This window comes from Micropterus salmoides, unplaced genomic scaffold (genome assembly GCF_014851395.1).
Source record: "Micropterus salmoides isolate LMB-PRFRI ecotype aquatic unplaced genomic scaffold, ASM1485139v1 Ms_hic_scaffold_29, whole genome shotgun sequence".
NCBI classification, from domain to species: domain Eukaryota; kingdom Metazoa; phylum Chordata; class Actinopteri; order Centrarchiformes; family Centrarchidae; genus Micropterus; species Micropterus salmoides.
This window is the reverse complement of record NW_024042150.1, coordinates 1-13,183: the sequence shown is the minus strand read 5'-3', so window position 1 is coordinate 13,183 and position 13,183 is coordinate 1. Positions and strand designations below refer to the sequence as shown.

The 13,183-nt window shown below is 42.8% G+C and overlaps 1 gene segment (V, D, J or C); it reads left to right on the top strand.

Annotated features, from left to right (window-relative positions):
* The first annotated feature begins 271 nt into the window (after window positions 1–271).
* Window positions 272–1,491, top strand: LOC119882103. The segment is given in 2 exon segments: window positions 272–325; window positions 542–1,491. Coding segments are annotated over 2 exon segments (360 nt in total).
* Window positions 1,492–13,183: the final 11,692 nt, after the last annotated feature.

Genomic DNA, 13,183 nt, shown 5'->3' with positions numbered 1-13,183 from the left:
TGTCACTAATCATTGTCTAAAATTACCATATTACATGTAGAAGTTACTAAAAATGACAAGTTTTCAGTATCGTCTACATGTAAATATGTAAATATGTAGATCAACGCTCTCAGCACTGAGGGGGAAACACCATGATATGTTGAGGACAGCTACAGCTCACTGACTCTGTGTGTTTGCATATGTGTCCTGCCTCTCTGCTCCCAGCCGTTAAGAGGCCAGTGTTGATCAGTGGCTGTCCAGGCCTTTCAGAGCCACTGACACGCCGGCAGCACAATGATGATGTCACTGATTCTACTGCTGGCCACCCTGGGGCTCCTTGTTCAGGGTGAGACTCTCTTCTGAAAACTTTGCTTCAGGATGCAACCAGGTTCACCACAATGATGTTCTGCTGTGATGGAGAAACACTGAAACAAGCAGCATTTACCTTCTTCCATCTGTTCTCCATGTTAAAGAAATGAGACTCTTCTGTTTGGATGTTGATCATCTTTCTCCAAACTGGATTTGTCTCAATAACCCTTCTCCTCTTTTTCATGTTTTCCAGATTCATCAGGAGAAATCATCCTGACTCAGTCTCCTGGAGCTCAGTCTGTTGTTCTAGGACAGACTTTCTCTCTCAGATGTAAAGCCAGTTCACATGTTAGCAATGAGGTAGAGTGGTACCTTCAGAAACCTGGAGAAGCCCTTAAACTCCTGATTTACTGGGCTACAAACCGTCAGTCTGGAGTTTCAGACCGTTTCAGTGGGAGTCAGTCTGGAACTGACTTCACTTTGACCATCAGAGGAGTCCAGACTGAAGATGCTGGAGTTTATTACTGTCAGCAGGATTACAGTCGTCCGTTCACACAGTGATACAACGTCGTACAAAAACCTCCCTCAGCTGGAGAGGAACTGATCTGAATCAACAGCTGCAGAGTTATAGAAACACTTTAGTAATTTACTGACAATGAAGTCCAACACATTAAAACTAGTTTTTTTCTGACATGAATTTTCATGTTTCCTTTATAAATTAGATTTAAAATAAATCAGATGTAACTTGAAATTCACACGTTTTATATTGAAGTCACACAGATTTCAACAAACTTAAACACACATGCTGTATTTTGAGACAAAACTACTAATTCTGACACTGTTGTGATATAATATGCTGATAATTGAAATGCAACAAATTTATCATAGACTTTAATCAGATTCATGAAACTTTCAAGACATTAAACCCATTTCAACATGAGAGTTTCCACCAATAGCACTCTTCATTTATAAGACACATATTGTAAATCTGATTTACCTTGAACTAGTTTAAAAAAATAGCTTTGTCACTAAAAAACTAATTTGCAGTTTGTGTAATGAAGCAGTTTCTGCTGTCTAGCTTTAAGGAATCTCGAACAAATAATGTCTTGGTTGCTTTAATGTTACATTAATGATTATCTGATTAATTCCTCTGAAAACATTACGTAATTTAAACGCTGCATTAAATTATTTTATAATTTAAAAACATTTCAAAACAATAGAAACAATTTCAAATATATTTGTACATTTATAACCTTTTTGGACTTAATGGAACTATTAAAACAGCAAAATCTGTAACTTTCACCATAACATGAATTGAAAACAACAGCTTTGATGAACTGGTCTTTATTTTAATGAAGTCTATGAAGATTCTCAGTCATCCAGGTCATAGTTATCCAACGAAGGTTAAAATGAAGGGCAACTGGACTTGGTTGAAGCTACTGGAAGACGTTTCGTCCCTTATCCAAAGGACTTCTTCAGTTCTGACTGACTGGCAGGGAAACTCAGCTATTTAACCTCAGTGGGGTCGTTATCCCGGGTCATCGATACCGCTGGTTCGTTAGTGTTCCTTGTTGCCGTGACGACAGTCGTTACAGTCGTTAAGACTACCTGAGGCCAAGACTGAACGACCATCGTTGGTATCTTCACCTGAGGCCAAGAGGTTACGTTTGTTGAGTTTCCTGGGAAGTGATGAAAGGACAGCATTGTAAGTGGGGGATAAGTGGTGGCGTAGACCCCCTCCTCTGTTCAATGACGGCTTCTCGACCCTGGTGTAGATGGCTTCCTTGACACCTCTTTCAAACCATCCATCTTCTCTGTCTAAAATGTGCACCTGGTGGTCCTCAAACGAGTGTCCTCTGTCCTTCAGATGTAAGTAGACTGCAGAGTCTTGACCTGAGGAGTTGGCCCTTCTGTGTTGAGCCATGCGTTTGTGTAGTGGTTGTTTAGTCTCCCCAATATACAGGTCTGTGCATTCCTCACTGCATTGGACCGCATACACTAGATTGCTTTTCTTGTGTTTGGGTGTGCGGTCTTTGGGGTGTACCAGCATCTGTCTTAGTGTGTTCTTGGGTTTAAAAAACACAGGAATGTTATGTTTGTTAAAAATCCTCCTGAGTTTCTCTGATACTCCAGACACGTATGGAATCACAATGTTGTTGCGTTTGACCTTCTTTTCCTCCTCCCCTGTAGTTTTGTTCTTCTTGGATTTTGTGGCTGTCTTCACAAAGGTCCATTTAGGGTATCCACAGGCTGTAAGTGCCCCCTTCAGGTGGTTCTGTTCCTTCTCTCTGGCTTGGGCGCTTGTTGGTATGTTTTCCGCTCTGTGGTGCAGTGTTCTCATGACCCCTAGCTTGTGCTCCAGTGGGTGGTGTGAATCGAAGAGTAGGTATTGGTCTGTGTGTGTGGGTTTTCTGTAAACACCAATCTGCAGGCTCCTGTCCTCTTCAATGTGTACAGCGCAGTCCAGGAAGGCCAAACTGTTGTTGTGAACATCTTCTCGTGTGAACCTGATGTTACTGTCCACAGAGTTGATGTGTTCTGTGAAGGGTTGCACTTCCTGGCTTTTGATTTTGACCCAGGTGTCGTCCACATATCTGTACCAGTGGCTCGGTGCTATTCCTCTGAAGGAGTTGAGGGCTTTATTCTCCACTTCTTCCATGTAGATGGTGGCCACAATCGGGGATACCGGTGAGCCCATGGCACAGCCATGCTTCTGTCTGTAGAATCCACTGTTGTACTGGAAATAGGTGGTGTTTAGACAGAGGTCGAGTAATTTGCAGATTTGGTCAGGGCTGAGGCTAGTTCTGTTGTCCAGGGTGTTGTCTTGTGTTAGCCGTTTCCTAACGGTTTCTACTGCCTCTATGGTGGGGATGCAGGTGAACAAAGAAGTCACATCATAGGATACCATGGTTTCATCTGGATCCAGTTTTAGTCCTCGAACTTTGTTTACAAAGTCAATAGAGTTTTGGATGTGGTGAGGCGTGTTTCCCACCAATGGAGCTAAGATGGTGGAAATGTGTTTGGCAATGTTGTAGGTGACCGAGTTAATGCTGCTGATTATCGGCCTGAGTGGGGCTCCTTCTTTGTGTATCTTGGGTAGTCCATAAATGCATGGAATGGCTTCTCCAGGATACAAACGGTAATATTGTTCACGGGTGATGGTGTTGTCCTTCTGTAACTGTTGTAGACATTCTATGGCCTTTTTCTTGTATCCGCTGGTTGGGTCTCGTCTCAGTGTCTCATACGTGTTTGTGTCCATTAGTAGTGTGTTGACTTTGTTCTGGCCAATATCAATGTAGTAGTGTTAAGTACTACCGTGCATCTTCCTTTGTCCGCAGGTAGGATAGTGATGTTTTGATCCTTGCTCCGGGATGTCACAGCCTTCCTTTCTTGGATGGTGAGGTTGGAAGGGGGGGCCTTCGCATTAGAAAGGGCTGCAGATACCTTTAGTCTGAGCTGTTCCGCTTCTGTTTCTGTTAATTTGTTTTTCCTAATGGCCGATTCTGTGGCTGTGGTGAGATCTACTATCGGTAGTTGCTGTGGTGTAATGGCAAAGTTTAATCCTTTGGCCAGAACGTCTTTCTCTGGTTGGGTGAGTTCCCTATCTGACAAGTTTTTCACCCATCTGTTGTCTGTTTCAAGTGTTGTGGGGTTATTGTCCTTTCTCCTCCAAGACAATTCTCCTGTTTTGTTAGTGCAGCTCGCTCTGGACTGTAGGTTTTGGAATTTCCGGGTCTGTCTTTCTTTGCTCTTGTTGTGCTGAGATAGCTGTGCTTTCTTGATGAAGTCCATGACCTTTCCCAGTGCTGTACTGGGCAGATATGTTTCTAGTTTGTGGTGTATGTTGTCCATTTCTTTGTTCAGGGCTTCAATTGTGAAGTGTATCTGTCTCACTCTCTCGTTCAGTAGCTGGTGTTGTGCTTTCTCCAATGCAGTGAGGAATGCACAGACCTGTATATTGGGGAGACTAAACAACCACTACACAAACGCATGGCTCAACACAGAAGGGCCAACTCCTCAGGTCAAGACTCTGCTGTCTACTTACATCTGAAGGACAGAGGACACTCCAGCTGAACTCAGACAAAACAGAAATCCTGGTCATCGGGTCCCAGCAGATGGCAAATCAAATACTGCCATCTGCTGGTTCCCTAGTAAATCACATTAAGCCTGTGGCAAAGAACCTTGGTGTTTGGTTTGATAGTAATTTAAATTTTGAGCAGCACACCACAAAGCTTGTTCAATCATGTTTTTATCAACTTAGAAATATAGCTAAAATTCGATCTATGTTAACTTTTAAGGACACCGAGACCATTTTACACGCCTTCATCTCATCACGCCTGGATTATTGCAACAGCCTTTTCTGTTTAACCCAAAAATCTACTGATCGACTCCAGACTGTCCAGAACTCAGCTGCCAGGCTTTTAACCAGAACAAAGAAATATGACCACATTACTCCTATTTTAGCTTCATTACACTGGCTCCCAGTATGTTTTAGAATTGACTTTAAAATTCTATTGATCACTTTTAAAGCTCTTCATGGCCTCTCGCCTTGTTATATTTCTGACCTTTTAGTCCCATACGCACCAGCACGTACCTTGAGGTCCTCGGGCAGAGGTCTGTTGTCTGTTCCAGAGTCTCGACTGAAAACTAAAGGGGACAGAGCGTTTGCTGTCAGGGCCCCGAGGCTCTGGAACAGCCTGCCCGAGGAAATCAGGTCGGCTGAGTCAGTGAACTCTTTTAAGTCCCTTCTTAAAACATACTTTTATAGGAGAGCTTTTCCCGATCTTATTTGACTTTATTTTATCCCTTTTATTTTATTGTATTTTCCTAATTTTATATTAAATTTTCATGCTCTTATCTTTTTTTTGTATTATTCTTTACACTTGTTAAAGCACTTTGTAACTTGTTTTTGAAAAGTGCTCTACAAATAAGGATTATTATTATTATTATTACTCGTTTGAGGACCACCAGGTGCACATTTTAGACAGAGAAGATGGATGGTTTGAAAGAGGTGTCAAGGAAGCCATCTACACCAGGGTTGAGAAGCCGTCATTGAACAGGGGAGGGGGTCTACGCCACCACTTATCCCCCACTTACAATGCTGTCCTTTCATTACTTCCCAGGAAACTCAACAAACGTAACCTATTGGCCTCAGGTGAAGATACCAACGATGGTCGTTCAGTCTTGGCCACAGGTAGTCTTAACGACTGTAACGACTGTCGTCACAGCAACAAGGAACACTAACGAACCAGCGGTATCGATGACCCGGGATAACGACCCCACTGAGGTTAAATAGCTGAGTTTCCCTGCCAGTCAGTCAGAACTGAAGAAGTCCTTTGGATAAGGGACGAAACGTCTTCCAGTAGCTTCAACCAAGTCCAGTTGCCCTTCATTTTAACCTTCGTTGGATATTTTAATGAAACAATTGAAATGACAACAAGAAAACAAATTTATCAATGAAACATGTAATTAGAGAGTGAGTTAGGGAAGGAAAGAGAGAGAGAGGTCAGAGATCTTTGATGAATGCTGACTGAGAGCAGTAGCAGAGTAAAACCAGTAGCAGAGTGCCAGTGAGTCAGGTCAGGACTGGGAACACTGGTCTCTCCTCAGTGTCTCTGAGACCAGAGCCTGGGAGCCCTGGGTGGCCTCACAGGTCACAGACCCCACCTTCCTCCACTGGTCTGCAGGGAGCCTCAGGGTGCTGCTCCAGCTGTAGCGGCCGTCCTTCTCCAGCACCCCGGGGCTCCTGCTCTCCTCCCAGCTGCTGCTGCTGCTGCTGCTGCAGTCCACCTTCCAGGCCAGACTCCAGTCTGAGGGGAAGCCCTTGTTGGCCAGGCACATGAGCGTGGCCTTCCCCTGCTGCAGCTCCTCACTGGAGGGGGGCAGCACCGTCAGGGTGGGACGGACATCACCTAGGAGACACCAATCAGCTTAGAGGACACCTTTGCTGTGTGAGAGCTGAGTTTCTCCTTTAAGGAGTTTCTGTCAGATGGTTTTTCTGCTCCACCAGTCACTCACTCACACATTGTTTCACTTCCCTTTAAGAAGCCTTTATTTATATACATAAATAAATTCAAAAAAAGGTGAAACAGTTTATGACAATAAAACAATCTGATGTTTTCCAACATTTTGAAAGAACTATCTTTATCTTTGCTCTGTTCTATATTGCTTGAAGAAAGTCAATTTTATTCAATAGTAACAACAGTTATTATTGAGGAGAACACATTTAAACTAGTCTTGGTGAAAATTTTTACAATAAGACTAAAGCATTATCTTTTCCCACTTCAAACTGTTTGAATTTCAGTTTGAAAGGAATTTGTAAAGAAAAGTTTAAAAAGTTAGCTGCTCTGAGTTAGCCTCCATGGTAAAGGAGGAGAAATTAAAACTTGAAGTTTAAAAGGTTTAAAAAATAAAACGATATATTTATCTGTTTCAAACTTTCAAAAGCTGAATTTAAAACATGACTTGACAATATTGTATTTAATATTTCAGCACAAACCTACTTCCAACATCCAGTCTGGTTCCTCCACCAAAAGTCCACCACAGTGGCCGTACAAAAACCTATCATCTTAGAGAGACACGGCTCTCTGATTTTGACAGAATGAACTAAAGCTAGAAGCCTTCAAGTTGCAACTTTAACTGTAAAGTTGTAAAGACGGATTTCTCCTCTGTCTTAAAAGGTTAATTTCATCACAATTTCCAATTTGTATTGTTGAAGTGAACTTTTTAGTTTTAGTTCAGAATATTCATGTAAAAATAGGAAAGCAAATACATTTTTTTTACTAGTGTGGAATATAAAGAAACATAAACAGAAAAGTAGCTCTTGAAACTGTACAATTTTTAAGATTTGACTTACTTCCAACATCCAGTCTGGTTCCTCCACCAAAAGTCCACCACAGTGATACAAACATTCATTGAGCCGCCGTACAAAAACCTCTCACTGTAGAGAGACACGGCTCTCTGACTTTGACACAAACAAACTCACCAAAAATAGTTTTTTGTTTGTAACATTTTATCAGTTGACTAAAAATAGGACAGTCTAACAAATTTCCAGAATGGATGTTTTAATTTTTGTAAAACATTTTATTTATATAATTTTTTCCTAGCAATTATGGCAGAAGATATTTTGAAACTAAATATGTCTAGTAGAATAAAACTAAAATCATGTAAAACAGGTTTAAAACATTACTAATTAATACTCAGATATATTGATTGATCCATTGATAAACAGCATCATCAGAGTAATCCAAGTCCCTGCTGGAGTCAGTCAGAGCATTTCCATAGAGAGCCACTTTGCATCAGCAGCACCATGCTCCAGTGCTCTGGGAGAGTTTATAGTCCTGAGAGTTGAACACTGGATGACTGACAGCTGTCCTTCATGACAACAGAAGCCACAGAAATCCTCCTCATCAAAAACATGACTTTGATCTGCGTCCTCATCTGGACTCTCCTCTGCTGCTGCTTCACAGGTAAAGTCCAGAGAATCAAACTCCTCTCCTCTATGAACATCCGTCCCTCTGAAATGAAGCCCACAAAACCATGACACTGCTTTATGTTTTTGTCTCTGTATCCTCAGAGTCCAGAGGCGAGGTCACAGTGACTCAGCCTGGAGCAGTGAGCTCTGCTCTTGGAGGCTCCGTCTCCATCAGATGTAGGACCAGTCAGGATGTAGCTAATGGGAACCTTTTAGCCTGGTACCAAAAGAGAGATGGAGAAACTACTAAACTCCTCATTTACTATGCTAGCACTCGAGCATCAGGGATTCCAGGTCGTTTTACAGGTAGTGGATCAAACTCTGACTTCACTCTGACCATCAGTGGAGTCCAGACTGAAGATGCAGCAGTTTACTACTGTCAGAGTTATCACAGTCCATATGTGTTCACACAGTGAAAAAGCGTCGTACAAAAACCTCCCTCAGTCAGACTGAACAGAAACTGAACTGACTGGTGCAGCTGGAAGCTACTGCAGAGACTGATACACTTCACTGAGGACACACACACTGTATATATATATATATACACACACACACACACACACACACACACACAAAGCCAGTAGTTGTATATAAACACTATACCGATCTGTAGGTGACTTTCCTACTTAAGAATGTTTAACGTTTTTTTAAGTATGGTCTTTACTCTCATTTTGACAGGTTTAACTTCTTCAAGAATATATCTTTTCAGTCAGTCTATTGTTTCACAGTGCAATATTGTAATACAGTTTTTACCCATTGCTTGAACACTAAAGACACATGCTTAAACCAAAGTAACATAACTTGAAGTTGTTGTTACTATACCTTAAACAAAGTGTAACCATACCTTAAACAAAATCGCTGCTTTGCACTTTAGTTGCAATTCTGTAACACACTTGCTCCTTTATGCAACACACTTGCTCCTAGACACTACACACTATTTATACATAAGACACTTAGTTCAAAAATGAAATCTCAGGGTACCATTGGAAAAACACATCTATTCAAAATACAACACACATTGGTTAATTGAAAAGACCTAGATACACACATAAAATACTTACTTACAAAACTGAACACCATTCAGTAAAATGGCCTCAGTAAAGCCATTTTGAGAACTTTGCAAGCATGGAGGCAGGGAAAGCTAGAGGCAGAGGAAGAGGAAGACATGGTCGAAGAGGCCATGCGAGGACCATTATTTCGGGTGACATAGCTTTGCAACTTTGGTGCACCATGTCATAAACCATGGCCTGACAATGAGGGAAGCTGAGCAGAGAGTCCACACTAATCTAAGCTGTTTCACAGTTAAATCCATAATAAGGACATTCCAACTGGAAAACAGGTATGTCTTCAACTCTCTACTCAGACTGTATCTAGAGTATTTACAGTACTGTACCATATCACGTTACCGGATCACATGTACTGTATTGCAAGGTGGCTAATGCTCCTTTTCCAACAAAAGTGGTAGTTTTGTGAAACATACCGTGATAACGTGTTGAGATGTTTCAGTACTGTGTATGGTAAATACAGTAAAGTTCAGTATTAAGTAGTCAGAGCAAACAATGCAATCCGTCTCCACCAGCTACAGCAAAAATACTTAGATAGGCAAGTATTCAACAACATAATACATAGTAACATCGAGTAAGCATTACCACTATCAGACGCATCTAAGTAAAGCACAACATGACCATGAAGCAATTGTACTGGGTCCCATTTGAGAGGAACAGTGTCAGGGTCAAAGAACTTTGACATGAATATGTACAGGTAAGTGTTTCAGTCCTTTACATTTACAATACAGAATGTGTGCAGTCCAGTAACAGATGAATATGTACCACTGGATTACAGTTTTTTTCAGTCGCTAACAAGCGTTTGTCCAATCAGCTTTCAAAACTCTAAACACAGTTAGCACAGCATCGGTCTTTTGTGGCCATACCATTCACACATTTCATGTCGTTTTCACACAATACGCATAATACGTCAGTGAACACATTTCCACAATGCTTAAATTTTCTTAACAGACAAGCTATACCTCCCAACAAAATTATGGATTATTTTTGTAGTATTTACGAATGTTAACACACACCATCCCATAATAACAAAAACAATATTCCAAACCTTAGATACAGTATAAAAACCTCTGTTTCTGCAATGATATCAGTTCGAAAACAATATATCTTGGCTGATAATAAACAAACATTTAAATAATTGACACACAGCTGATTTATGTTGGGTAAATTGGGCCAACCACAGCTGATTCCAGTCTGGCTTAGTGGCAGGGTTTTTTTCTTCTATTACATTGACACACATATAAAAGGAGGACTTTGAGGAGTGATGTGTTTGGAAACAGAAACAGAAAAAGACAAACACTGTAATGTCTGGAGGAAGAGTAAGAGCAAGGGGCCCAGGGAGAAGAGCAGGCCCAGTGAGAGGTGCAGGAGCAAGGAGAGATGCAGGAGCAGTGAGAGGAGCAGGGCCAGGGAGAGATGCAGGGCCAGGGAGAGATGCAGGGCCAGGGAGAGGAGCAGGAGCAGGGAGAGGAGCAGGAGCAGGGAGAGGAGCAGGCCCAGGGAGAGGAGCAGGAGCAGTGAGAGGTGCAGGAGCAAGGAGAGATGCAGGAGCAGTGAGAGGAGCAGGGCCAGGGAGAGATGCAGGAGCAGTGAGAGGAGCAGGAGCAGTGAGAGGAGCAGGGCCAGGGAGAGGAGCAGGAGCAGTGAAAGGAGCAGGAGCAGTGAGAGGAGCAGGAGCAGTGAGAGGAGCAGGCCCAGGGAGAGGAGCAGGAGCAGTGAGAGGAGCAGGAGCAGTGAGAGGAGCAGGCCCAGGGAGAGGAGCAGGAGCAGTGAGAGGTGCAGGAGCAGGGAGAGGAGCAGGAGCAGTGAGAGGAGCAGGGCCAGGGAGAGGAGCAGGAGCAGTGAGAGGAGCAGGGCCAGGGAGAGATGCAGGAGCAGTGAGAGGAGCAGGAGCAGTGAGAGGAGCAGGGCCAGGGAGAGGAGCAGGAGCAGTGAAAGGAGCAGGAGCAGTGAGAGGAGCAGGAGCAGTGAGAGGAGCAGGCCCAGGGAGAGGAGCAGGAGCAGTGAGAGGAGCAGGAGCAGTGAGAGGAGCAGGACCAGGGAGAGGAGCAGGAGCAGTGAGAGGAGCAGGAGCAGGGAGAGGAGCAGGAGCAGGGAGAGGAGCAGGAGCAGGGAGAGGAGCAGGGCCAGGGAGAGGAGCAGGAGCAGTGAGAGGAGCAGGAGCAGGGAGAGGAGCAGGACCAGGGAGAGGAGCAGGGCCAGGGAGAGGAGCAGGAGCAGTGAGAGGAGCAGGAGCAGTGAGAGGAGCAGGAGCAGTGAGAGGAGCGGGACCAGGGAGAGGAGCAGGACCAGGGAGAGGAGCGGGACCAGGGAGAGGAGCAGGCCCAAGGTAGAGGTGTAAGAATGCGTGGTGGTGGCATTCCAAGGGCTCCAAGAACAGTAGTCAGTGATGAAATTCGTGCCACTATCATTGACCATGTAATCAACCACGGTCTTTCACTAAGAGAGGCTGGTGAAAGAGTGCAGCCCAATTTGAGGTGGTCAACGGTTGCTTCCATTATACGCATCTTTCAACAAACCAACAGGTAAGTATTGCATTTTACATGGATTGTTTCTATTCTCACTTGACATGTCAATAAGGTCATACAGTAATGCATATGTTTAATTTTTTTGTCCCTCTAAAGAATGCAACGTCTTCCACCCTCTGGGGGAAGAGGAAAGCTCCTCAATAATGATCAAGAGCTTGCCATTGTAGAAATAGTTGTTGCAAACAATGCAATAAAACTGCGTGAAATTCAGACTAGAATTGTGGAGGACCATGAGATGTTTGATAACATTGATAGCATCAGCCTCACAACCATTACGCGGACATTGTCCAAAGACAGAGTGCGGATGAAGCAGCTCTACACTGTTCCCTTTGAGAGGAACAGTGAGAGAGTCAAGGAGCTACGACAACAATATGTCCAGGTATAGTGTATATTCAATGTCCAGTTCTATAAGCTTTGCACTTTGCAAGTAGGTAAGCTACACAGTAATAGGTTACAGTACAGTATGGATTACAGTAATGACATGATTTACATAAACTTTGTTTCAGAGAGTTTTGGAATTGGAGGCCAACCAGGCCCCTCATGAATTCATTTACATAGATGAGGCAGGATTCAATCTGGCCAAAAGGCGTCGACGTGGACGAAATGTAATTGGAAAAAGGGCCACAGTTGATGTGCCAGGACAGAGAAGGGCAAAGATTACCATGTGTGCAGCAATTGCAAATGCAGGATTACTCCTTCACAGATGTCAGGTTGGACCCTATAATACTGAGCGCATCCTTGCCTTTCTCAATGATCTCCACCAGCGCCTGGTTCCAGAGCAGGATCGGGAGGGTGAAAACATGAGGACCTTTGTAATTACCTGGGACAATGTGGCTTTCCATCATGCGCAAGCAATAACAACATGGTTTGAAGTTCACCCAAGACTGGTAAGTCTCTTCCTTCCACCCTATTCACCTTTCCTCCTTTTCAGCATGGAGGTGGAAGGTTTATGACCATCAGCCACATGACCAGATGTCCCTCCTTGAAGCCATGGATGCTGGCTGCAGGGACATCACAGTTCAGGATTGTCAAGGGTGGATCCGACATACCAATCGGTTTTATCCCAGGTGCATCGCCTTGGATAATATCAGATGTGATGTTGACGAAAACATGTGGCCTAACCCTGAAGATCGCAGAGATTAGATACAGCAATGTTGTGCTTTTTTTTTTAGTTCCCCCAATTTTTATCTGGACTTTTTGCTGTTGTTTTTTGTTCAGAATGGTCTTGTGTGTTCACGGATATTTTGTTCACTGTAAGAAATACTGTAAAACTTTTTCTGTTCTATCATACCGTGTTTCTACTGTACCTCCTGTAGTAAACAGTAAAGGAAAAAAAAACGGATTTGCTTTTTACTGGAATGCTTTTTAATGTGAACATTACTGTGGACATACAGTTACCAACCAAGAAATTTAGTTTAAGTGGATTGCATGTTTTGCATGCAAATACCTGTAAAACTGAAACATAAAAGTCTATGTAGTTTTTGTAACGTCAACAATAGCCAGTATTTTGAAACCTGGTGTACTTTGATTGACTGCATGTACTTTGTCAATTGAAAACAAGTGTCATTCTTTGACAGAATAATTTCATTTTGAGTCAGATTTCCAGTGTTTTGGTAAAGATAGTGTGTGCAGAGAAAAATGTGTTATATTTTGAAATGAAGAGTTAGTATATATGTAACAAAATGTGTTTTTGAGAAGAAAATTATCCATTTGGCCAATTGTGTTTTGTAGGTGTGAGTCTGTGTTAAGAGTTTAGAAAAAGTATCTGAAGTATGGGTAAGCGCTTGTTAGCGACTGAAAAAAACTGTAAATTAAAATTATACACAGGC